Genomic DNA, 24,183 nt, shown 5'->3' with positions numbered 1-24,183 from the left:
CAAACTTCTCTGCACACAACTTTAGAAGGGGAGCTTTACCAGAAACACCACCCACCCACCCTAGATTTGGCAGAATCTGCTCCATTTTTCTCCAGGAGGTATCTTAGGAAAACTAGTTGTGAACAAGCCGAAAGACTGCAACTCTCCATACGTTTTTGAAGTAACTTAAACATCTCACAGCACTTCTTGAGGTGTCTGTCTTTCACTTATCACAGAGCACTGTTGAAACCAACATTATATCGTGCCACCCAAATAGTAAAAAGCAGGGTTTTTTTTCAGCTGGAACACGGTGGAATGGAGTTCCGGCACCTTTTGAAAATGGTCACATGGCTGGTGGCCCCGCCCCCTGATCTCCAGACAGAGGGGAGTTTAGATTGCCCTCTGCGCCATCGAGCGGCGTGGAGGGCAATCTCAACTCCCCTCTGTCTGGAGATCAGGGGGCAGGGCCACCAACCATGTGACCATTTTCTCCGAGGGCAACCCACTGAGTTCCACCACCTCTTTCCCCAGAAAAAAAGCCCTGGTAAAAAGTAAGACCCAGGAAAGGTGAGTGCTCCAAGATGCTGCTTGTCAAACCGGCATGCTCATCCCTACATCCCACCGGGTCAACTTTGCATGATCTTATATCTCTGTCTTCCATTCTAGAGGCCAGCTCTTTATCCCACTGAACCATCATGTCTTCTGAAACATGATAACCAGTAAAGACAGCAAAGTCCACAACAGTAAAAACCGAGGCTCCTAATGAATCTCAAGAAGCTTCATTGCCATTAGCAAACACCCAATATAAGCCCAGTGCTGAATGACATTTTTTTTTTCATTTCTAACTCAGCCTATTTTAGGTGAAGTCATATATAAATCATTTTAAAATACAAAAATTAATGAGGCTAATATACAACAAAATATATCCTTTGATGCTTACAGGAATACAAGCACCAATCATCTCTAGAGGAACCTGAGAAGAAAAGGAATTGATTCACAAAGGCACATGCTAAAAGATTTACATGGGGGGTTTCTTGTGGCAAGTCTTCTCTTCGTTTCCATTTTAGTAAAAATTCAGTGTGTTCTGCTTTCAGTGTTTTCCATTCTGTGCCCTAAGGCAGGAGACGCTCCGTCTAGTCTGGGTGATCTCTTAGTGCTAAGGAGCAGGGCCAGCCATGTTCCAAGATGTGCTGCAACTTGCCACGTAACCTGACAAATGCAGCATCTTGACCTCTGATAACAGCTCTTCTGCAGCCACAAGCCACTGGGGCAGGTGCAGTGGCCATTAAGGTGCGATGGTCAATTTGGGATGGAAAAGATACATACGAGGCACTGTTGCCCATAATCTCCGCAGTGAGGTAGTGATGTTCCTTTGCCTCGTCTCGGCATTGTTCTTGCCACACTCCGCTAATTTAACCAACTCCAGTCAAGATTCTAGAGGAAAACAGGGCAGCAATCAGTTATGTCTCATACATTACTAGAAAAAAATGCATGCACACAAGCAGGGCTTTTTCTGGGAAAAGAGGTGGTGGAACTCAGTGGGTTGCCCTCGGAGAAAATGGTCACATGGCTGGTGGCCCCGCCCCCTGATCTCCAGACAGAGGGGAGTTTAGATTGCCCTCCATGCCGCTGAGATCAGGGGGCGGGGCCACCAGCCATGTGACCATTTTCAAGAGGTTCCGGAACTCCGTTCCACCGCATTCCAGCTGAAAAAAAAGCCCTGCACACAAGAAATAAGCAAGCCAATTCTGTGGGATCTGTCAGGGGCATTTCCCCCCCATTTTTAAACATGATTGCAAAACAATTCCTTCCCATAACTGTTGAGGTGCTCTGTGACGCAAGAGAAAGAGGTGGCATGCAATTACCTGATTTTCGATTGTACCATGAAGCAATATGTTTGGTATGGCTAAAAGAATGGGTGTCCTTATCCAATCAAAAATTGTTAAATTTGGAAGGTTATAACAAACTTTTTGGATGGCATGCGTACTTATGGTATGATAAGCATAAAATGGACGCAATGTTCCAACACCATTACTTGAGAAGAAATCTATTGTTAACTTGGTTAAAATACAAAAAAATTATAGAACAAGAGAAACCAATGTGGATTGTTCCAGCAGAAGTAATTAACCCGAATTTGGAATATAAAGGAGATGAATGGCTTACTTATAAAGAACTATTAAAAACCGAAAACAACGTGCTGAAACTTAAATCGAATGAAGAATTACCATTTAAATATGGCTGGCTGCAATATCAACAAATTAAAGACTTATTTGAATCAGATCAAAGGAAAGCAGGCTTTAGAAATAAAAACTCAGAATTAGAAGAACTTCTATTGGGGGATAATAACAAAATAATCTCCAAAATGTATAAATTATTGTTAAAATGGTATACTGAAGATGAGACGATTAAGATTCAAATGGTAAAATGGGCAATAAATTGTAACAATGAGATTATGATGGAGGCATGGGAACAGTTGTGGAAAAATACTTTAAAAATTTCAACGTGTACCAGTATTAAAGAGAATGGCTATAAAATGATATATAGATGGTATTTAACTCCGAAAAAGTTAGCCATTGCTAATAAGCAGCTATCCAACAAGTGTTGGAAATGTAAAGAGCATGAAGGTTCTCTATTTCATATGTGGTGGACTTGTGATAAGGCTAGAGACTTTTGGTCTAAAATATGTACTGAAATGTCCTTAATATTCCAAAATAATGTAGTTAAGAATCCAGAAATGTTATTGTTATCTTTGCATTTAAAAGGTATTAATAGAAGGGACAGAGTAATACTGTACTATATGATAACGGCGGCAAGAATTTTGTATGCACAATATTGGAAGAAAGAAGAAATACCGAGAACTGAAGAGTGGATACAAAAAGTGTTATATATGGCGGAAATGGACAAATTAACAAGGAAACTGAGAGAGCAAGATCCAAAGGAATTTTTTGAGGACTGGGGGAAATTGAAAAAATACTTAGAAAAAAGATGGGATGTTAAAGGACAATTATGGTCTCTTGAGTGTTATTAAGTAAGATAAGACATAATGTAAATCTTTACCATTAAGTTTAAAATGACAACTAAGAGATAGTATTTGGAACAGAAACGGGGGGTTGTAGTGCTGTTGGAAGTCAATAGAGGAAAGGGGGAGGGGAGGGGGCGGGGAGCATACACTATATATATAGGGGATCATTGTATTATGTATTAACAGTATGTATGATATGTTAACCATCCAATAAATTTAAAACAAAAAAACAAAAAACCGTTGAGGTGGGAGAAGAGGTCACAAAATATTTGTGCCTTCCTCCCTTAAGCTGAAAACTTGACACAAAAATGTCCGGCTGCTACATGATCCACATGTCTTCCCTCAAATAAGTGCTTTTGTTTTAGAGATTTCTTTAAAAAAAAACTTGTGATAAAATGGAAACAGATGCACGACCAAAAATCAAGAATGAAGCCTACCGTTGAATCACTAAGAATTATACAAAATAATTATTTTTCAGCAATTGAACAATAATGAAGATCCAACCAAGAACGTAACAACAAGGCGGCTGTCCGGATCTGCATTTCCTATTAAACCTACATGCCAGGTCAACACTGGGAAAACTAACAAAACATGGCTCGACTTAATTCTGTAGCGCCAGAAGGAAGAGGGAAAGTTATTCACTTATAGAATAATTAAGTGAAAACTTGGGACGCTTCTGGGAAGCAGCGAATGTAACAAGAGAAAGCAAAGTTTCATGCCAGTCCCCCAGCAGAACAAGAAAGGCCAAGAAACTTGTTGGGATACTAAAGGAACAGGAAGCAACATCTGACAAAATAAAAATGTTGCGGTTTTGCCAAGTGGGTTTTCTTAGCCAACAACAATTTTTTGGTACTCCCATGGCTTGCAGATGGGCCACCTCAATCAAACAAGAATATGCTGTGAAAACTAGGGCTGGTCTGAAATTTGAACCTCGCCAAGGTTCAGGTTAGGATACAAGTGGAGCAATGCTAAAGCAGGTCTACTCAGAAGTAAGTCCCATGTTATGCAGTGGGGCTTTCTTTCAGGAAAAGTGTCCTCAGGACTGCAGCCGAGGTTTGGGGCTGAAGACGGTCATTCTGAAACAGCATTTTTATTTTTGCGTTGTTTCGCAGAGTACCCTGCAAGGGGGATGGGAGAGAGCACTCTCCCCAGTGCCAAAGCAGCCAAGTGCCACCAGTGTGAGGCAGCTGGGCTCACAGGAAGGCATGGGGTCTCTCTCTCCACCCACACCTATTTTTGCTCATCAGCTAGGCTGGTAGGAAGGAGACACAAATCTCACGAAATAACCCACCAGAAAAACTCGATGCACTTAAAACTAACTCTCAAAACCAGAAAGTAAAGAATCATTAGCAGGAGCCAAATGGAGAGAAGGTGGGGGGGGGGGAAGGAGAATCCAAGGTCTCTACCCACCCTGTGTATGTGCGTGTAAAGTGTTGTCAAGTTGCAGCCAACTTACGCGGACTCCTCCAGGGGTTTTCAAGGCAAGAGAAGAACAGAGGTGGTTAAGCCACTGCCTGCCTCTGCGTAGCAACCCTTGACTTCATTGGTGGTCACCCATCCAAATACTAACCAGGTCCAAGTCTGCTTAGCTTGAGATCTGACAAGATCAGGCTGGCCCCAGGACAGCCAGTTTGGTTCAATATAGTGAAAACCGAAGGGAAATAGAAGTATTTGTAAGGAGTGGTCCCTACTTGGCTGGAGCAGGTAGAGAAACCTGCTTCTTGTTCAAGGACTAAGAAGCAGAGTGAAAACCACACTCGGAGATTAGTAAAGACTCTCAAATATGCTATTTATAAATGAATGAATGAATCTCTAAACATATAAAGTGCCAAGTGCCACCAGAACACACATAGTCAACTGCATCAATTTCAAAGAACACCATATCAGAAGATTTCACACAAGATTAATATACAATGTATCCGATCTTATAGAAAACCATTTGTCAAAACATTTAAGGTAGACCGTATATTCAAGTCCACCTTCAATGTTAGAGAACTTGAATATACATGTTTTGACAAATGGCTGTCTATAATTTTTCTACTCAGATTGGATACATTGTATATTAATCTTGTGTAAAATCTTCTGATACGGTGTTCTTTGAAATAGATGCAGTTGACTATATGTATTCTGGTTGCACTTAGCACTTTATATGTTTAGAGATTAATTCATTCATTTATAAATAGCATATTTGAGAGTCTTTACTCTGCTTTTTAGCTCAGTCTCGGGGACGCCCCTTCTTTGGTTTGTGTTTCTTGCACAAGGACAACAAAGGGAGATGGGAGAATCAAACCCCCTTGTTTTTAATTTTTTTTAAAAAATCTAATTCATAATTCCACTCATGCTTGGGATTCTCAGCCTTACCATCACGCTGCTATTCTGGTCACTCTTGGCATCTTGTATAATAGTGCTAAAACTGCTGAGATAGCTTAGATTTTCTTCTATCAACTGTGAAAATGGAGCCCTGGGAAGAAAAAGCAGAAAAGGGCAGCTTTAAATTCCAGGTAAATCTTTCCTGCAGAGCAAAAGTAAAAACACCTTGTTTTCAATCACTGTCGAAGAAAAAGTTCCTCTTCAAATGTGTGTATTTTTCAGGTGGCCACATTTATTAACATGCTTTTAACATCTATTGGCGACGCTTGACATTCATCCACCATCCACTACCAACATTATTTGGGGAATGTCCATAACTTCCAGTTTCTAACACTCACACTGCCGCAATACAAAGGGTTTAAAAAGAGAGTTACTTCTGATTTCCTCTGTCCACTGTTGTACTACGTTCTCTTGCCCCAAACATTTTTTTAAGTTTGCAAAGTAATTCTCAATACTTACTTTATGTGTAGCACAGCCCTGTACTAAGCAGCAGGCAGTTATAATTAATTGTATTTATAATAATAATAATAATATGTTTATTGCTTTTCCGGCCGAAGCCATAAGCCATACAAACACCAACAAAATATGAACTGTACACTTGAACATACCCAATTCACATAGACATAACTCATCATTATCACTTTAAACTATCTAAACTCATGAAAATCTTGTTTCTTTATCACCGTGGCTAAAAAGGAAGCCACTATAGCAGAGGTTTGATTGTCAGGAAAGTTATCAGACAATAACACTGAGATTGCCCAAGGAAGGAAGGGAAGCTTTTAATGACAAAGAAAGAACACAAAGGCCATCATCATCATCATCATCATCAAAATCAATTTATATACCGCTCTTCAAGACAACTTAACACCCACTCAGAGCGGTTTACAAAGTATGTCATTATTATCACCCTGTGAGGTGGGTGGGGCTGAGAGAGCTCTGAGAGAGCTGTGACTGACCCAAGATACCCAGCTGGCTTCAAGTGGAGGAGTGGGGAATCAAACTCGCTTCTCCGGATTAGAGTCCCGTTGCACTTAACTACTACACCAAACTGGCTCTCCACTTAGCCTCCATTTAGCAAGATGGGCCTTATTCATCGTTTTATGAAAAAGAAATTCAGCTTCCAACCATCATATGTTGCATAAAGAAAATGTTGTTTTGATGTGCAACTTTTGTATGTAATCAACATTATAATGCAAGTTAAAAAGAATTATCCTGATAAACGGGGAAGAGCTCTTTAGAACCTTCTGGTAAATGGTATGTTAGAGAAGTTCCTCAATAAGACATGCTGAGCAAGAATCAGCTCTCACCCCATTCTGATAGGAGCATAACCCACCCAGGGTTTAAGTTTTAAATGAAACTGACTATCCCGTTCCTTTAGGCTTACTCATTTTTAGAGGCTGCCACAGAAGAAAGAGGCTGAAGCACATTTCCTGGAGACGTTTGTGAGAGCCACGCAGACACCGGGGAAGCCTCTACACTGGAACTAGCGGATTTAGCAGAACTCTGAGTCTGTGAAGGAGGAAAAGAGAGAGTAAGAGAGAAGACAGACGCTGGTGGAGAAGAATCATGTCAGACCGCATCCATGCTTGGTTGGCTTTTAGCAAACTATTTGCATCGTAAGAATTAACAGCAGTAATGTATGACTAGTATAGTTGTACGATGAGAAGCCACAGAAGTAACAGGTCACACCTAATAGTCAAGCAACTACCAGCTGAAGGCACAAACAACTGGGACAGCTTTGGATCATTCCACATATGGTTTAAGTGAAGTGCAAATCCACACATGTACATGCGTTTCACTTCATGTTTCTATAGCCAAAGTTGCCTCTAGCATCCCTACAAAGCTATGATGCTATGACACTTTACTTACAAATTTGGGGAGAATATATATACATCTGCTTCTGACATCCAGTTTAAGGATTACAGTCAAACAGCTACTACCCACGCAAGTAGACAATAAATGCCTCTTCCTACACCCTTGGTACAACAGACTTAAATCTCACTCTCCATGATGGAAGGACCCTTTAAATTTACGAAAGACAGCCTGACACAGAGAAAGAATACTCATCTCATGGGCAACAGAGCAAAGTTTTTTCAGAAGAAACAAAAAACATAGCTTCCCACAGGGCTTTTTTTCTGGGAAAAGAGGAGATGGAACTCAGTGGGTTGCCCTAGGAGAAAATGGTCACATGGCCGGTGGCCCCGCCCCCTGATCTCCAGACAGAGGGGAGTTTAGGCACGAAGGGCGATCTAAACTCCCCTCTGTCTGGAGATCAGGGGGCGGGGCCACCAGCCATGTGACCATTTTCAAGAGGTCCCGGGACTCGTTCCACCACGTTCCAGCTGAAAAAAAGCCCTGGCTTCCCACAGCATATAATGAATGACACACAAACATTCAAGATGCCCCTTTGTCTCTATGAACTGTAAAAACGTGCGTAAAAAGAAGCGCTTGCTGTTGCTTCTGAAACTAGAGGAGGAACACTTACGCAAGCTATTTTTAGCAAATGCCAGATTTCTCGCTGCCTTTTCCCCTGCATCTGCATCACAGAACTGTCGGCTTCCTTGATGTTATTCAGAGCCACTTCAATCTTGGGCAGCAAATCAATAATCTTCTGCTTGCAGCCTAACAGCTTGCTGGGATACAGAAAGAAAACGAAGTTGTTGACCGGGCACCAGCTTTTTTCCCATCTGGAAACTCAAGAACACAGTAGATTTCCAGGATACAGTTGCCGAAACAGCAACAAGCAGACGGATCCAGTAACGGTATGCATTTTATGGGCGCAAGAAGCCTGGTGCAGAGCTTGGGATGCAGAGCTGTGTTTGTAAACAGAAGCATCAGGGGTCTGAGGCTTTTAAACTACTAGGGCTCAGAAAAGAAATGGAACCCGGACATTACGAAGATTGCACACTCTTTAAACAGGTGTTGGATATGTTAATACAAATGCCCTGGAGATTTCAGTGCTCCCTTTCAAGGGGCCTCAAGAGTCTTCCTCGTCCACCTGTCCAGGTGATATTTCCTCCCAGACAAAGCCTTGGCTCCTGCTTTCCACAGCACTATTGCTCCTCTTCCACTCAGGCTTCTGGCTCCCCCACCTCCTGCCTCTCGAGTTCTCTTACTTCAGCACCCTGACTTGGCATCCTCTTCTCCCAACCCTTATCCACCACAGCAAGGATACTGCTACCCTTCTTCATGCAAACGGTTTACATTTTGGCCTTTCGTAAGGGCCTTTCCTCACCCCAACCGGTTTTCTCACGACCACCAAAGGAGAGGAAAACAGGACAGCAGGTCCTCCCTTTCCATACTCCCTCAACACAAGGCCCTTTACAGTGTCAAAGCAGATGATCTTTCTCCAACACCAGGATGAGATTACTATCCAATGTCATGGCTACTGAATGAGTCCTAGGATTAATGAAGTGGAGGGTTTTACTGATCCAACAAAGCCTTCCTATACACTAGCACTCCACGGCTCAACAATGTTCTAGGCATAGTTGGAGTTCAGACATAAATCCACGCCCCACGCATTTAAAAAGTGCTTATGCTCCATCGTTGGAATACGCGGAACAGTATAGACGGACACCAAACATGTCAAGGTTAAGCTGGAATTCCGATGGGCGGAAAGAGGACATGTGCTGTACCTAAGATGTCTGTAGAGTTCCTTGAGCACCCAGTCCTGACTCTGAACCGTCTGAATGATGATCTTCACCATCTCTGTGCTGTCACTGTAGGAATGATCTGAAAAGAATACCTGTCATGTGATCAGAACAACGCTCCTCTTCAAAGCCACGGGCAGGCAGAGAAGTTTCTTACAGAAAACAAACTAACAAAAAGTAAAACCTCGTTTAAAACCTTTAACTCTACTACTAATGCCACCTGGTCTTTTTATAACCTCATCATTGACTTACGCCTCCTCTTGGTATCAGGGTGTTTTATGGGCTACTCAAAATGCCCTTATCAAGGAATATAACAGCAAAGGATTTAATTGGAAGCAGGGATGGAAATTCAAGATTAAACAGCAGTGCTGCTGCAGCCATCGGGATCCAAGAGAACATACATCTGATGCAAATTCTGTAGCTAGGAAGGACATTTCCCTTAGGAACCTCATAGGAAAATACCCAGGACTGCCAGACCTGGTTCAGCAGCAGAGTCCTGTTAATTCTATCTGTTTGCTAGAGCCAAGCCTGCCACCGATATCGCTTGCGAGAACCACAGGCCACGTCAGCACTTGCCTGGCCACGCTGTCCTTTGCAAAACTTCCCGTTGAAACAAAAAATACATCCTAGATACTTCAGGGGAGGCACCTATTCCATACCTGGGGCCCGGGGCTTTAATTGCTTGTAGAGTTCTATCGCTCTTTGCTCACTGGAAGAAAGAAGATTGGAAATTTAATCAGACTATCTCTCTCCGATGATCTCTCTTATTCAAGACAATTCTTTGCTTCTATCGAGCTATTTTTCATGGTAAAGACTGTGATTGGCACGTTGGTTCCAAAACACAAGAAATTTTAAAAAATAATTATGTGATTTATCTTTTGGTCAAACTGACAGTGCAGGAGTATTTCGCTATACAAAGACAGCTCTTTGAATTTTGCTTTTGAATGTTATATTTAATAACAACAACAACAGTGCTTATATACTGCTCTTCTAGACAGATTAGTGCCTCACCCAGAGCGGTGGACAAGTTAGTGTTATTATTATCCCCACAATATAGCTGGGGAGCTGGGGCTGAGAGGAGTGGCTTACCCAAGGCCACCTACTGAGCTCATGGTAGTAATGGGATTCGAACCAGCAGAGTGCTGATTCACAGCCAAACCACTTAACCACTGTGCTACATTTGTTGTTTGCTGCCCCAAGAACCTAATGAGTATGGAATGATATATTAACTGGCTACAAAATTAAGTAACTAATCCCAGTTTAGTGAAGTTAAATGCCCCAGGATGCCTATTTAGCATATCGGAAACGATAACTTATTTATACCATTATCAGTATTCAGGATCCTCATCCTTTCATTCTCAAACTACTGCCTAAAATTCCTAACACATTTGGCTCTTTAAAAATATCTTTACCCTTTAGTGTAGGATTGTGCAATTCGTAATGTACCAGGAAAAACAGTCCACCCATCAATTGTGACACTCCAGGAAAAAAAGGGTGGCCTGCCTGATGCTTGACTCCCTTTGCGAAATGCAGAGCTGCATACAGGTTCTGCAATGTTGCTGACGGCAGCTCCAACAGAACATTATAGAGGGGGGAAAAGCACGGAGCAGATGGCAGTCACTGCTTCTGCCCACACAATAAGAGCTCATGCAAGTGCGGGAGGCACACAATTGTCTTCAAAGTCCTTGTTTCATCACTCAACAAACATGAAGACGTTGTAACGCGTAAAGAGGCACCAAGTTCTTGAGCTACTAAAAAAATAAATAACGCCAGTGCAATGCAAATGGACAATACATTTAATCTGTTACATAGCAAAAACAAACTTATGCTCTTACAGATTTTCCATGATATCGCCTTGACGCCGTGCATGGGGGCTCCTCTGCAATTCCACAATCTCTGTATGCAAAGACATGATCTGATCATCGAGGTAGCCAATATCTCCAGCCTGAAAAGGAGAGAAAACTCTGTACCTTCCAGGTCACCAACAGAGAAAGGGTTCCTACCAGCATATTTATAAACATCAAACACAGCACTGTTATTATTATGCATTTAAATACACCATTTCCCCTAGAAAACTCAAAGCACAACCGCATCCATTCCACACAGGTACAAAAGCCAGCATTAACTCTAACATATAGCTAACGCTAAAAGAGCAAAAACAGATTCGCTTCTCAGGATAACTCGTTAAATTATATACATTTAAAACTTTTCAAAATGCAAAGGGTATGAATACGACCAGTATCAGCAACAGCAGATATTTTCGGGCTTCACAAGAGGAGTTCCACAAAACTGGAACTCCTAAAGAAAAAGGCCCTGATCCTCAGCCCTGGAGTGGGTTTTTTCATCATATACAGAAACCAGTACAGTGTTGCAGAGATGAAGCACAACAAAGACTGACGACGGTCAAAAGCTCCTCTTGTTGTTCCACCCAGGAACTGTTTTATACAGGGGTCATTTCGTAGAAAAAGAGCTGGAGGAACACATTAGCCTAACTAATTAGCATAAGCCACGCCCCTTGCCATCACCAGAAATGTGTCATTAGCATAACTGATTTGCATATGCCACACCCCTGATGTCACCTATCCTGGCTGTTTTGGACCCAATTCTGGCCATTCAGGGCTGAAATTGGGCCCAAAATGGCAAAAAGGGGCTGAAAATGTCTGAACAGGGGCCCAAAATGGTCAGGATCGGGCCGCTGCTGAGCGGGAGAGTGATCCACCACCCGTCAGAGGCCCGATCCAGGCCGTTTCGGTCCAATCCAGGCCAAAAAGGGCCCAAATGGCCGAGAGTCAGGTGGGCAGGGCCACCTGACATGTGACCTCTTTGGGGAACTGCCAGAACTACGTTTCTGCACGTTCCCCCTCGAAATGAGCCCTGGTTTTATGTGTTTGGCAGCCTTCTTATATTTATGAGCTGGAAAAGTATAGGGCTGGATCCACTGGAACAGTTCGTGGAAAGGGACTCTCCCCCCGCCCCATCCCCTTCCCCAAGCAGCCTGTCATTTGTCCTGAAACTGCTCTCTGAGGAACAGTAGAGCCTCACAAGCAAGATGAGCTGCAGGGCGGGGAGCATCAAGAAAAATGGCCTCTTTCTCCCTCTTCAGTTAGTGGCTTGCATCTGTGGGAGACAGAAAGAGGTGATTTTACTTGACTCCTCTCGGCTCTGTCCCGTGGTGCTTCTTGCTCGCAAGGCTCTGCCAATATTCAGAGGCAGGCGGTTTGAGGACGGAGAAGGCAGGGAAAGATCTGCTCTGTCAGCTTCTTCTGCGAACTCTTCCAGTGGTTCCAACCTACACACAATCTACTTTCTGGCTTTATTTAAAGGGCCTTTGACGTTTGGTCCCTCTGCAGGTGGGACGGGCATGCAGGGGGTGAGCTAGTTCTCTTTCCTGAGTACCCAGGCACAAGGGTGGGGGAAAGGGAGAAAGAGGCACACAGGAGAGCAGTCCATGGAAGGAACGACTCTTTCTGTCAAAGAGACTTGAAAAGGGCTACACTGACGAGAGCAGACTGGCTTCCTTCTTATGCTACCCTGTTAGCACCACAGGAAGGGCGATTCATGTCTTTTCTTTATCTTTGTGAGAAGCTGCCTCATTTTTTGAAAAAGGAAATCAACCTTTGGCCTCTTGGGCAACAAGCTGGTGTTGCCCCATATGCATTTATTTTATTTATTAAACTATTTATGTTTCCGCTTTCCTATTTAGCCCAAGGTATTATCACCAACAGCATCTCCTACATACCTGTTCACACTGCGAGGCCTTCTCTTCCATTTCTTTCCAGGCTTTCAGCATTTTTTCTGAGGCTAAAAGGAACACATTTAGATCAACAGAGAAGCGACTTGCAACACCAATGCGGGTGTTTATTTTAACGCAATAAACGCTGTGAAGCAGTGATGCCACTGAATTTTGGGATCAAGAGGCCTTTGGGAAACCAGGCCCCATCCCGTTCCAAGCCAAGCCACATTCTGGAACATGACAAATCCTTTGATTAACACTCAGGCCTTCTCCAAATTGTAAGAAAATAATGTCATGATAGAAAATCCAGCACAGTTCATTTTATAGAGGATAGCTTTATTCCATTTGTTCAGATACGCATCTTCAAATATTAAAGAAGCATTAACTCAAGGATAAGAGCCCCGTGGTGCAGAATGGTAAGCGGCAGTACTGCAGCCCAAGCTCTGGTCACACGACCTGAGCTCGATCCCGGCGGAAGCTGGGTTCAGGTAGCTGGCTCAAGGTTGACTTAGCCTTCCATCCTTCTGAGGTCGGTAAAATGAGTACCCCGTTTCCTGGGGGTAAAGTGAAGATGACTGGGGAAGGCAATGGCAAACCACCCCATAAAAAGTCTGCCAAGAAAACATCGTGATGCGACGTCCCCCCATGGGTCAGTAATGACTCGTTGCTTGCACAGGGGACTACCTTTACCTTTTTAACTCAAGGATGGGTCTTTACAGAGAACAGCCAAAAATTCATGGCTGTGATCCTCACAGTAACTGTTAATGAACAAAGGCCCACCTCAAGACTCGCAACTGAATTACCATTACACGATCCTAGAATAGTTCTGAGAAATGGAGTTTGTATCCTTTCTATTCTTAGAGTGCAACCATCAAGCAAAATAGGTACTCCATAAAGTAATAAGAGGTATAACTTTGGCACTGTAAACATGAAATATTGAACAAATATATTGCCCAGCTTTGACCTAACGGAATTGGGTAATTGTTTGAGTGGATTGCTTCACTGCAGTGCTATCAATTGCCCATCTCAATCTGGTTCTTCTTCAAGAATTCCACGTTAGAAGGGAACAAAGGCCAGTTACTGTCTACACATCATCTGTATCACTGTTAGATGCACACAGGGGACGCCATGCTTTCTTGCTTTTCTTGGCGTTATTTGGGGTAGGGAGATATTTGGCAGGAAATGCTCACCTCCTGGTCATGAGTGGAATGAATCCCCAGTGGCTACATGAAGGAGAGCACCATTGCTACCACACTGGAGATGGGATGGTGGCAATATCACCCTTCCAAAGATGGTTGCAAAAATTGACCACGGAGTTCAAGACACTAATTCCCCCCAAACACTTACATATCCCGTAGGTCATTTGATCGCTGTATCTTTCCAAGTCAAGGTGGATGCTCTGCTGGAAGAACTTCAGTTTTGCTTTTAGCTGCTGTGATGCTGACACCATGTTGTTTTTCATTTTGGTTAAATTGGCATTGTATCTAAGAAGACTCAGCCTGCACAAGTGAGACAAACATGTTTGTGCGTGCAGAATGAATTTCTAATATATCTGCATGGGTCCTACAAGGTACATGCAGTAATTTACAAGAAAATGTCCTTATTTGTCTCTTTTCATTGCTTAGGAAAGTTCTCATCCCCTCCCACCCCCACCCGATCTCACAGAATCCTACAAAACGTAACACAGGGGCACAGACTCCTGTCATTGTAAAGATTCAGAGGAGTCCAGTTGCACCTTTAAGACTAACCAACTTTATTGTGGCGTAAGCTTTCGAGAACCACAGCTCTCTCTGTCAGATGCATGCATCTGACGAAGAGAGCTGTGGTTCTCGAAAGCTTATGCTACAATAAAGTTGGTTAGTCTTAAAGGTGCTACTGGACTCTTTACTATTTTGTCACTGTAAAGGCCACTACACATATTGACAACACACACACACACACACAATCCAGAAACCAGTGAATACACATAAAAACATGAAGCTGCCTTAATACTGAATGAGACCATTGGTCTTTCAAGGTTGGCAGCAGCTCTTCAGGTTTTCAGGTGGAGGTCTTTCACATTATCTACTACCTAGCTTTTTCAGCAGGAGATGCTGGGCATTGAACCTGGGACACTGCAAGCAAAGCAGATGCGCTTCCCCTTCATATTCTATTGCCCGTCTAAAATACACTATCCCCCAATGAGAGAGACTTCAGTATGATGAAACTGCTGGATTAGAATTCATCAGTAAATTAATCTTGCCTCCCCCTCCAGCTAAATAAGGACTAGGGATCCCTTAATCTTTATAGCCATTGGTCTTAATAAACCCTGCCAACTGCCCTAGTCAAAGCACAGAAAGGTCCCATCAAAGCCATACTGTGTATTCCTGATGTGACAATAATTCCTTCCTGATGTGATAATAATTCCTATATTCAACACCCACACTGATAGGCAAATCTGCACAATGGGGCCCACCTCAGCTAGGATTTAAGGTTCTGCAAACTTGAAGGAACACCCAGGTTTGCAGAAAAATCTGACTTAGCATCTGCCCTCCACACGCACAAAAAGTTGGTAACAACATCTGTGCGTGTGCAGAAATATTCCCCACCCCAAAAAGCATCAGTGAATGTGCAGTTACTCCCACCCCTAAAAGCCAAGGTTCAGCAGCATTTTGGATTGCCACAGCAACCCCAATTTCACATGAACACTTGCAGAAGCAAAGGAAGAGAACTGAAGCCAGTAGTGGGGGTGGGGGTGGGGTGTCAGACGAGGAAAATAGAGCCCGTGATGGGTAAGAAGGGGTGGGTGGGAAAAGTATGCCCCCACCCCTTATTTACTTGACAACAGTTAAAAGGTTGACTAGTCTTTTGTCCACTTTCCTATTGAAAGATGAGCCTTTTAATTCCACCTAAGGGGAGGAGCTGCTTTCAATTGATCCTGGGGTGTGTGTGTGTGTGAAAACTCTTGGCAAGAGATGAGATGAGCTCCTGTTCTCTTCTGGCTGTTTGTTCTGCACAGAATGTGCCTCCAACTCAGTTTTGAAATGCTTTGGACAGAAATAAATTTGCTGAGGCAGTTTTGCGATCCATCAGACTGTAATCAACCAATTCAAGTCACGGTAGAAATGCTTTTATTTTACAGGTTTTGGAAACTCTTTTTTTCTATTTTTAGAACTGTCCTTCTTTTGACTTACGCCCTGATTTCCTTTTGTGATAAAATGTTTTGAAAATGCTGTACTTGGGATCTGCAGCTTCCTAACAAAGTCCCTTTCCAGGCTGTAGTTCTGTAAAGACCATAACTGAGAAACGTGAAATTGAAAAGAGTCCACTAGCACCTTTAAGACTAACCAACTTTACTGTAGCATGCATCTGACAAAGAGAGCTGTGGTTCTCGAAAGCTGACAATGCATCTGACGAAGAGAGCTGTGGCTCTCGAAAGCTTATGCTACAGTAAAGTTGGTCAGTCTTAAAGGTGCTACTGGACTCAACGTCACAAAAGCAGAAGAGGCCACAGAGTATCAAAGATGCTTTAAATGAGCCTGGAATACCAAGTTCAAAGTTGGTCATCCCAGACAATATGAATTCTTGTATTTTTGGACACTCAGAAGTTCTGGCTTGTGTGAAGTCTAGAACGGCTGCTGTGAACTGATTTAATCCAGATCAGAGAAGAGTGAGCCAAGTTCACTAGAAGACGTAAGGCACCCTGAAATGCCAAATAGTAATCCAAAGTGAGGAAACTTTCCTGCAGCATGCTTTGGTGTCCAGAGAACTGGACAAGAAGCACTTATCATAGACACACACACACACAATGGAAAAGTGCTACCCGAAAAAGAGGTAAGTATAATTGCTCTGCTTTGGAATTTCCTGTTCTGGGGAACTGAGGAGGATGCTCCCAAATAGCAACTGCAAAGGTACAGAAAGGAACAAAGAAATGACTACATTCAAATCTGTAGAGCCTCCTACAAATGCCGCCACCTTTCCCCACTGATTTTTAATATAAAACTGGCACTTACATTGCAGCTCTCTGCCCTTGGAACAGTCGGCTATAATCTTCTTTTAGTCCCATCACGTAGTGCACAGCTTCAGCCCATATCTTACGAAGTCGCAAAATAGGCAACTGAATTTTGCTGTCCTGTACTGTGTCAAAGGAAAAAAGGAACAAAATAGCCAACACTATTACGTACATTAACTGCCATGGCAGTTACATTGATTCAACATGGTTACTTACCAAATGTATAGCAGGATTTGAGTTCAGTGGCAACTAAGAGACCTACACTTTCGAGATACAAATCTCCCTTGTTCAGATAAAGCTTTGACTCTCAAAAGCGTATATACTGACAATCTTGTTGATCTCTAAGGTGCCACTGGACTCAAATCCTGCTGTTCTATTGCAGATCAACACAGAGACCTACCTGAAACTACCAAAAGTATCTAATCCTCAACATGTCCAGATCTGAGGATACTTAAATCCAGGGATTGGAGTCATGAGCACACAAGAGAGATGTTTTTACAAACCTAGAAAGCCCCAGGTTTGCAGAAAAATCTGAAATCTAAAAAAAAAAAAAAATCACTGAGGATTTTAAATTGCCTCAAATTAATAGAAACAGCAACGGTAGCTTTAAGAAATCAATGCCCTTTCAGTGGCTGCTGTATTGGTTGCTAGGCGACCACATCAGTATTGCCAGCCTTCAAAACTTGGGTTTCGGTCAGTAAAAGGCAGGAGGGAGGGAGGGAGAGAGCCCTTTCCAGGGCTGCAGGATGAGTCCAGTGGCACATTAGAGACCAACAAAATTTTCAGGGTGTAAGCTTTCGAGAGTCAGAGCTCCCTTACACCCAGCAAATCTTGTTGGTCTCCGAGGTGCCACTGGACTCAAATCCTGCTGTTTTACTGCAGACCAATACTCCTACCCACCTAAAACTTTCCAAGGCTGTTTTAGATTTTGAGAGTGGACTCATTGGGGCCAGGACGGGCAGCAACCACCAGATAACTTGCTACCACCCAAATTGCATGACACCCAGGCTCAGCTGCTTGCTATTATTCAACTGAGAGCTGCTGTAGCATAGTGGTTAAGTTGCTGGGAAGCAAATCAGAATGTAGTGGTTGTAGTTCAGATTAGGATCTGGGAGACCCAGATTCAAATCATAACTTTGCCAAGGAAGCTTGCTGGGTGACCTTGGGCCAGTCACACACTCAGCCTAAACTACCTCACAGGAGTGTTGTGACGATAAAATGAAAACAATGAGAAGGATGTAAGCTGCTCTGAGTCCCCACTAAAGACTAAGCCGGGGTACAAATGAAGTAAATAAATAATAAATATAGGTGAGGATGGAGGGCAGATAAAAGGCAGATTGGTGGGTGGAAGAAGAGAAGGAAGTAGGGAAAGGTGAGGCCAAGAGGAAGTAAAGAGGGAATAATGTAGGGAGGACGATACAGGGCAAAGTCCATTCAGGATCTCCACCAGGCAACTGGACCTGGCTTGGCAGTTGACACCACACAACTTGACTGGTTTTCTCAGATGGAGGCTGCCAGGGGAGGTAAGGTGGGAAAGCTGAAGACAGAAAAGGGAGATACAGGTAGGATGGGTGGAAAAGAGAGAAGGAAACAAGAAAAAAGAGAGAGGTTATGGGGGCTTTCGGGGAAAGGAAACAATGGCGGAGGGAAAATGAGATGTTGCCAAGTCCTTGCAGGTAACAAGAGGGGAACCTGCAAGTCTTGTGGGGTGGGGAATCCCATCTCCCCAACCCCCAGCTTGCTGATCCCAGCTCCCGCCCCTCTGCAGCTCACACGACACTGGAAAAGGCAGGTCCTGATCCTTCCCTGCCCACCCACATCACTGCTACTTCCGTGGCTGATGTGGCAGCAGTTCCTGCCCCTCCCCTCCCTGCCCACCTACTTGCCTTGCCATTGCCTCCTCAACTCATGTGGCAGCGGAGGTGGCAGCAGCATCCCCTGCTCTTCCTCCACCCATCCCTATTGCTGCCCCTCCACAGTCTACCTGACAGCTCCTGCTCCTTCCCCACCTGCATTATCCTGGCTCATGCAGCGGTGGCTCCTGCTCTTCCCTACCCACCTGCATCACCATCACCTCTGCAGCTCATGCTGCAGTGAGAGGGGTGGCAGGGGTTCCCACTCCTAATCTGTCTTTTCCTGCCCTCTGACATGCATGGATGATGCCAGGCCAACAGAGGTGCGTGGTCTACACTCCTTTGTTTGGGGAGATTTAGCTCCCCTCCATTTTTAAACAAGTTGTCCATTTTTTTGGGAAATGCAAGGCTTCCTCCAAGTTTGTAGAAAGATTCCCTTTTTCTCTACATGGCCCTGATCAGTGATTTAAGTATCTGCAGATGGGAGCATGTTGAGACTTAGATATTCAGACGTATATCTGGCTGCAGAGCCGAGCATGACAAACAACTGCTTCTTGCACAAATGTTTGTCAGAGGTATTATTTGAGCAGGGCACTAATAGATTGGTAAAAAATCACAATAAAAGAACCACAATAAAATTGATGTTGTAATGTTTATATCCTAAATAAAAGTTATGAAGTTTGTACAGAAGGCCCTGCTCAATAAGAGGCGTGACAGGAAGGGACTGCAGCAGACCAAGTGGTGTGTGGATGCCGTTCCCATCTTGCTGTACTAATACAGAAGGGGATGTGTGTTTTGTTGCCCTCAATGGGAAATAACCTTAATTTCCCTCTTTTTTCTATTATTCTTGCACAAATCAATAGCCGTTCCTATATGAAACATACAGGGTTTCTGAAATACTTGTGGCAATTTACAACAATAAACACAGTCAACGTACCATCAGTCATAAGAAAGAACAACAACACAGCATGTCAAGATACTATAGTAAAAAACAAAGAAAGGAACATAGATTTTAGGGCAATAAGACAGAACAAACTATTTCTAAGGGCGTTTAGACCAAACGTGTCTTTAAATAATGTTTGAAAGCTTTAAGGGATGCTGCAAACAACTCCTGGGGGAGGGGTAAGAGTTTGGGTCAAAATGAACAGCTGGGCTAAGAAACCGGCTGTGAGTCCATGTAGTTAACTGCTGGACTTACACACTCATGACAGGTGCCATTTAGGATCTTGGGTGCCACAGTTGAGCCAAGTGAAATATCTGGACCCCAAGGCCACCCGACAAAGAACTACCCACCATAAGGACAGAAGAGTAACGTTCAAATTTAAAAATGATGTACCACCGAATGCCAGCTGCCAGGAGCACCAGAGGTGGGGAATGCTATTGTATTGGCATTCTATTTGTGGATATCTTGGTGGCGTGTGCTTCACAACTGAAAAATGGGTGGCTAGTCTAGATGGCCTTTTGGTCTAATGAAGCAGAGCTCTTAGGTACTTATTTTGGCATGTGCTAAGGATTAAGGTTGTGAAATCTTTGCCTCAGCATGCAGTCCATTACAGTGCATCAAAACAGATAGAAAACGCTTAAGAATTTCAGCACTATTCCTATGAACAGGGCTTTTTTCCTGGGAAAAGAGGTGGTGGAACTCAGTGGGTTGCCAACACAGGGAGCAACTCTTAGTGGGAGGTGGTGCCCCTGGTACTACATGTGCGTGCACAAAGTGCACATATGCTCCCAGGACCACACAATGACGTCACTTTGGGTCAGCTGGAACAAAGGGAGAGTTTTTTAAAGTTTAAATTGCCCTCAGAGAAAATGGTCACATGGCTGGTGGCCCTGCCCCTGATCACCAGACAGAGGGGAGTTTAGATTGCCCTCCACGCCACTCCAGTGGCTCAGAGGGCAATCTAAATTCCCCTCTGTCTGGAGACCAGAAGGCGGGGCCACCGGCCATGTGACCATTTTCAAGAGATGTCGGAACACCGTTCCACCTCGTTCCAGCTGAAAAAAAGCCCTGCCTACGAAATATGCCCTAGTGGTTAAGTAACCAACCATTAGATTCAAATTGCCATCTACTTACCAATGCAGTTCACGCATTCAGACAGGCTCCTAGAAGCAAAGGGACCATCATATATAGTTTTGCTTTTATCGAACAAATAAACCATGTAGCTATCCCAGCCTCTCTGGCAAAGGAAAGAAAAATGATTAAAATCAAAAAGATTAACGGAAGCCTTGAAGAAGCATTTGTAACTCAGTCATTATGTATTTAATAAAGAAAATTAAATTCAGGACATCAGCTCACACACAAACGTGGCTGTGAAAAACTGGGGTGTTGTTTCGTTTGCATAAACATACCCAGAAAATCAACACAAATAAACAAGTTTTCAGGTGCGTTACCTCATGATCTGCTGTAAAACAGCAGGATTTAAGTCCAGTGACACCTTAGAGATCAACAAGATTTTCAAGGTTATGAGCTTTCGAGAATCAGAGCTCCCATTTTCAGCTATCTTGTAGGTCTCTGTGCCACAAATACACTGAGGAATATGTAAAAATGGGAACAGAGAAGAGAAAGGGCCCAGGTCACTTCCTGTCCCTCTCTTTCAAGGCAAGTGAGAAGCAGAGGTGGTTTGCCATTGCCTTCCTCCACAGAGTCTTCCTCAGTAGTCTCCCACCCCACTACTGACCCTGCTTAGCTTCCGAGATCTGACGAGATCAGACTACGCCACGCCGCCTTCACTCCCTCCCTGTGTTCAACTATATCTCCACATCGACTGCTTCTGGGAAGTCATCAATCTGATGATGGAGCCATTTCCAGCCCGTGGGCTGATGGTATTAGCATTTGATTTATATACCGCCCTTCAGGATGACTTAACACCCACTCAGAGTGGTTTACAAAGTATGTTATTATTATCCCCACAACAATCACCCTGTGGTGGGGCTGAGAGAGCTCCGGAGAGCTGTGACTGATCCAAGGTCACCCAGCTGGCTTCAAGTGGAGGAGTGGGGAATCAACCCTGGTTCTCCAGATTAGAGTCCCGTCGCTCTTAACCCCTACACCAAACTGGCAGCTTTGCCCAGATATTCCTCTGCTCCGACGATCTGGGGCCTTACTAAGCTGCCCCCACCCCCTGCCCACCTGCCCCAGTTTTCCTGTCTCGGCACCACTTCAGGGCTCTGCTTCAGAGGGAAGCAGAAGTGTCTTGCAATTGTGACATCTGAATGAAAAGGGAATACTGCTTGCCGGTGGGCCGGCAACAACAAAAAAACCCCAACCCCAAACACTTTCCATTCTGATCAAATGACAGTGTACTGTTGTTATACGAGATTCACATATACTGGCTTTCTGTTCACTAGTAGAGATGGGCATGAAACGAACCACAGAACAAAATTTCGGGAGGAACGGCTGGTTCGTTTGCAAAAAAACGCGTTTCGTGGGGCAGTGTTTTTACAAAACAAAACAACGTTTTCTTATTGCTCTGTTGCCGGTTCGGGAAGCCAGATGCTTTGCGCCATTCAATCCATCGCCTAGGCAACGGTGACAGTCTTTTGGTTGCCCCCAATCTGAGGCCTCCATGCTTGACTGGCAGCTGTCCCTGCCAACTAGAGAGCTCCCACTCTGGCCCATCCAGCCAGGAAAAGGGCCAGCCCCTCAAAGTAGTTGCCAGCAGACACTCTAGTTTTTGCTACTGTGAAGAGATAAAGACATGCCTTTCCTGGGGTTCAATCTCTCGGAAACTTGGGTGGTCTAGGTCCCCTGCAAATTTGGTGGGTACTGAACATTGGGAAGGTCTTGTTTAGTTTGGCTGTGAGCGTGAAGGGGTCCGTTCTGGGCTCCCTCGAACCAGTTCGCGAACAGGCTTAAATTCGGCAAAGTTCGTGGTTCGTGTTCCGTGAAACTGAATGAACCATGAACCACGCGGTTTGTTTTTTCCCCGGTTCATGCCCATGTCTATTCACTAGTATTAACAGATTAATTGTGATTCACATATACTGGCTTTCCATTCACTAGTATTAATAGAGATTTATCTTACTACGCCATCGATAATACACTGAGAGGCTGGCTTCCGGGGGTCCAGGCAAATCCCCATTTCGAGGAGAAGTTCCTGGTTGACTGTGCTTATGCCAGTCTCAGACTCAATCCGACACTGAAGCGCATGGAGACTTTCCTCAGAATCCAACCTAAAAGACAGGATCTTGGCCGAAGTCATATTCAAGATGTGGACTATCTGAAGAGAGACAGAAAAAAGCCCTCACAATTAGCAGGCCTGTGTCTCCAAACAGAAACAAATCAAAACTGTGGAAAAAGTATTTAAAAACACAAATCCATTTATTTAAGGGATTGGATTTATAGAGCTACCCTTTTGCCTACATACCTCAACATGGCTTACCAGAAATATAAACATTCCGAAAGTTTTAAAAAACGCAAACAAAAATTAGACTAGCGGCAGAGTTAATAAATAGCTATAAAAATGGATTCAAAAGATCTTAAATACTGTTAAAATAAGAGGTTTATGAGAGAATAAGACAGAACAGTTTTGTTGCTAACCAAAAATGTTACAGACTTGTTTTCATTAACATTGTCAGCTTCCTCAGAGACAGAATAAAAGTGTTTAAATCAAATAAAGTAAAAGCTATTAGTCAGCAGTGCCCAGGGCTTTTTTTCTGGGAAAAGAGGAGGTGGAACTCAGTGGGGGTTGCCAGCACAGGGGGCAACTCCTGGCGGGAGGTGGTGCCCCTGGTACCACATGCGTGTGTGCAAAGTGCGCGCACACTCCCAGGACTGCACAATGACATCACTTTGGGTCAGCTGGAACAAGGGGGGAGTTTTTTAAAGTTTAAATTGCCCTCTGCGAAAATGGTCACATGGCTGGTGGCCCTGCCTCCTGATCCCCAGACAGAGGGGAGTTTAGGTTGCTCTCTGTGCCACTCCAGCGGCTCCAGCAGCATCGAGGGCAATCTAAACTCCCCTCTGTCTGGAGATCAGGGGGTGGGGACACCAGCCATGTGACCATTTTCAAGAGATGCCGGAACTCCGTTCCACCACATTCCAGCTGAAAAAAAGCCCTGGCAGTGCCTCATTCCAAAGCTCTGAGTTTCTTTTCTCTCCCTGTCACCTGTCCCCTCCCCTTTCAGCATATTATTGGCATTTCTTCAAACGCCTGCACCAAAGGAAAAAAGCACCCATTTTCTTTCTTTCAAAAACAGTTGTGCTTTTTACCGGCTCTATTTAATCCAAGAATACTATAGCGCAACTTACTTTCAGGCCTAACAGATAATCCATTTTTTGGAAACATCTGATTTGACCAGTTACTGGATCAGCACCACCCCCTCTTTGCTGTGGATCCCAGGTCAGCATCAGCTGCAGCCAACTTTCCATCTCCGGCACAATGACACTAAGCAAAAGATAAAAAAATAAAATGTAAACGCAGCAGGGAACAAGTGAATGCTCTACACGAGAAAAGATGCGGTAAAGGAAGAACTGGCGCCCCACTCTTTTAAGAAGCGTGTAACATCTGGACATCAAGGGACTAATCAGATGCAACAATCTCTGTTATCAGCATCTCCCAAAGCTTTCTTTTAAAGACTTT

The 24,183-nt window shown here is 43.9% G+C and overlaps 1 protein-coding gene across 1 annotated transcript in view; it reads right to left on the bottom strand.

The window, feature by feature from the left end:
* Nucleotides 1–401: 401 nt before the first annotated feature.
* Nucleotides 402–24,183, bottom strand: part of CHUK (component of inhibitor of nuclear factor kappa B kinase complex) — a 38,683-nt gene continuing 14,901 nt past the window's right edge. Inside the window, exons 9-21 of the mRNA XM_054983243.1 lie at nucleotides 23,853–23,988; nucleotides 22,627–22,821; nucleotides 20,676–20,778; nucleotides 16,747–16,870; nucleotides 14,102–14,253; nucleotides 12,761–12,822; nucleotides 10,857–10,966; nucleotides 9,681–9,730; nucleotides 9,007–9,103; nucleotides 7,857–8,004; nucleotides 6,756–6,880; nucleotides 5,363–5,462; nucleotides 402–1,413 (exon numbers count right to left, since the gene is read on the bottom strand). Coding sequence (XP_054839218.1) covers nucleotides 1,387–1,413; nucleotides 5,363–5,462; nucleotides 6,756–6,880; nucleotides 7,857–8,004; nucleotides 9,007–9,103; nucleotides 9,681–9,730; nucleotides 10,857–10,966; nucleotides 12,761–12,822; nucleotides 14,102–14,253; nucleotides 16,747–16,870; nucleotides 20,676–20,778; nucleotides 22,627–22,821; nucleotides 23,853–23,988 — 1,429 coding nt within the window. The 3' untranslated portion in view covers nucleotides 402–1,386. The remainder of the gene's footprint in view (nucleotides 1,414–5,362; nucleotides 5,463–6,755; nucleotides 6,881–7,856; nucleotides 8,005–9,006; nucleotides 9,104–9,680; nucleotides 9,731–10,856; nucleotides 10,967–12,760; nucleotides 12,823–14,101; nucleotides 14,254–16,746; nucleotides 16,871–20,675; nucleotides 20,779–22,626; nucleotides 22,822–23,852; nucleotides 23,989–24,183) is intronic.

This window comes from Eublepharis macularius, chromosome 6 (assembly GCF_028583425.1).
Source record: "Eublepharis macularius isolate TG4126 chromosome 6, MPM_Emac_v1.0, whole genome shotgun sequence".
Classification (NCBI taxonomy): domain Eukaryota; kingdom Metazoa; phylum Chordata; class Lepidosauria; order Squamata; family Eublepharidae; genus Eublepharis; species Eublepharis macularius.
This window is presented reverse-complemented; position numbering and strand designations above follow the sequence as displayed.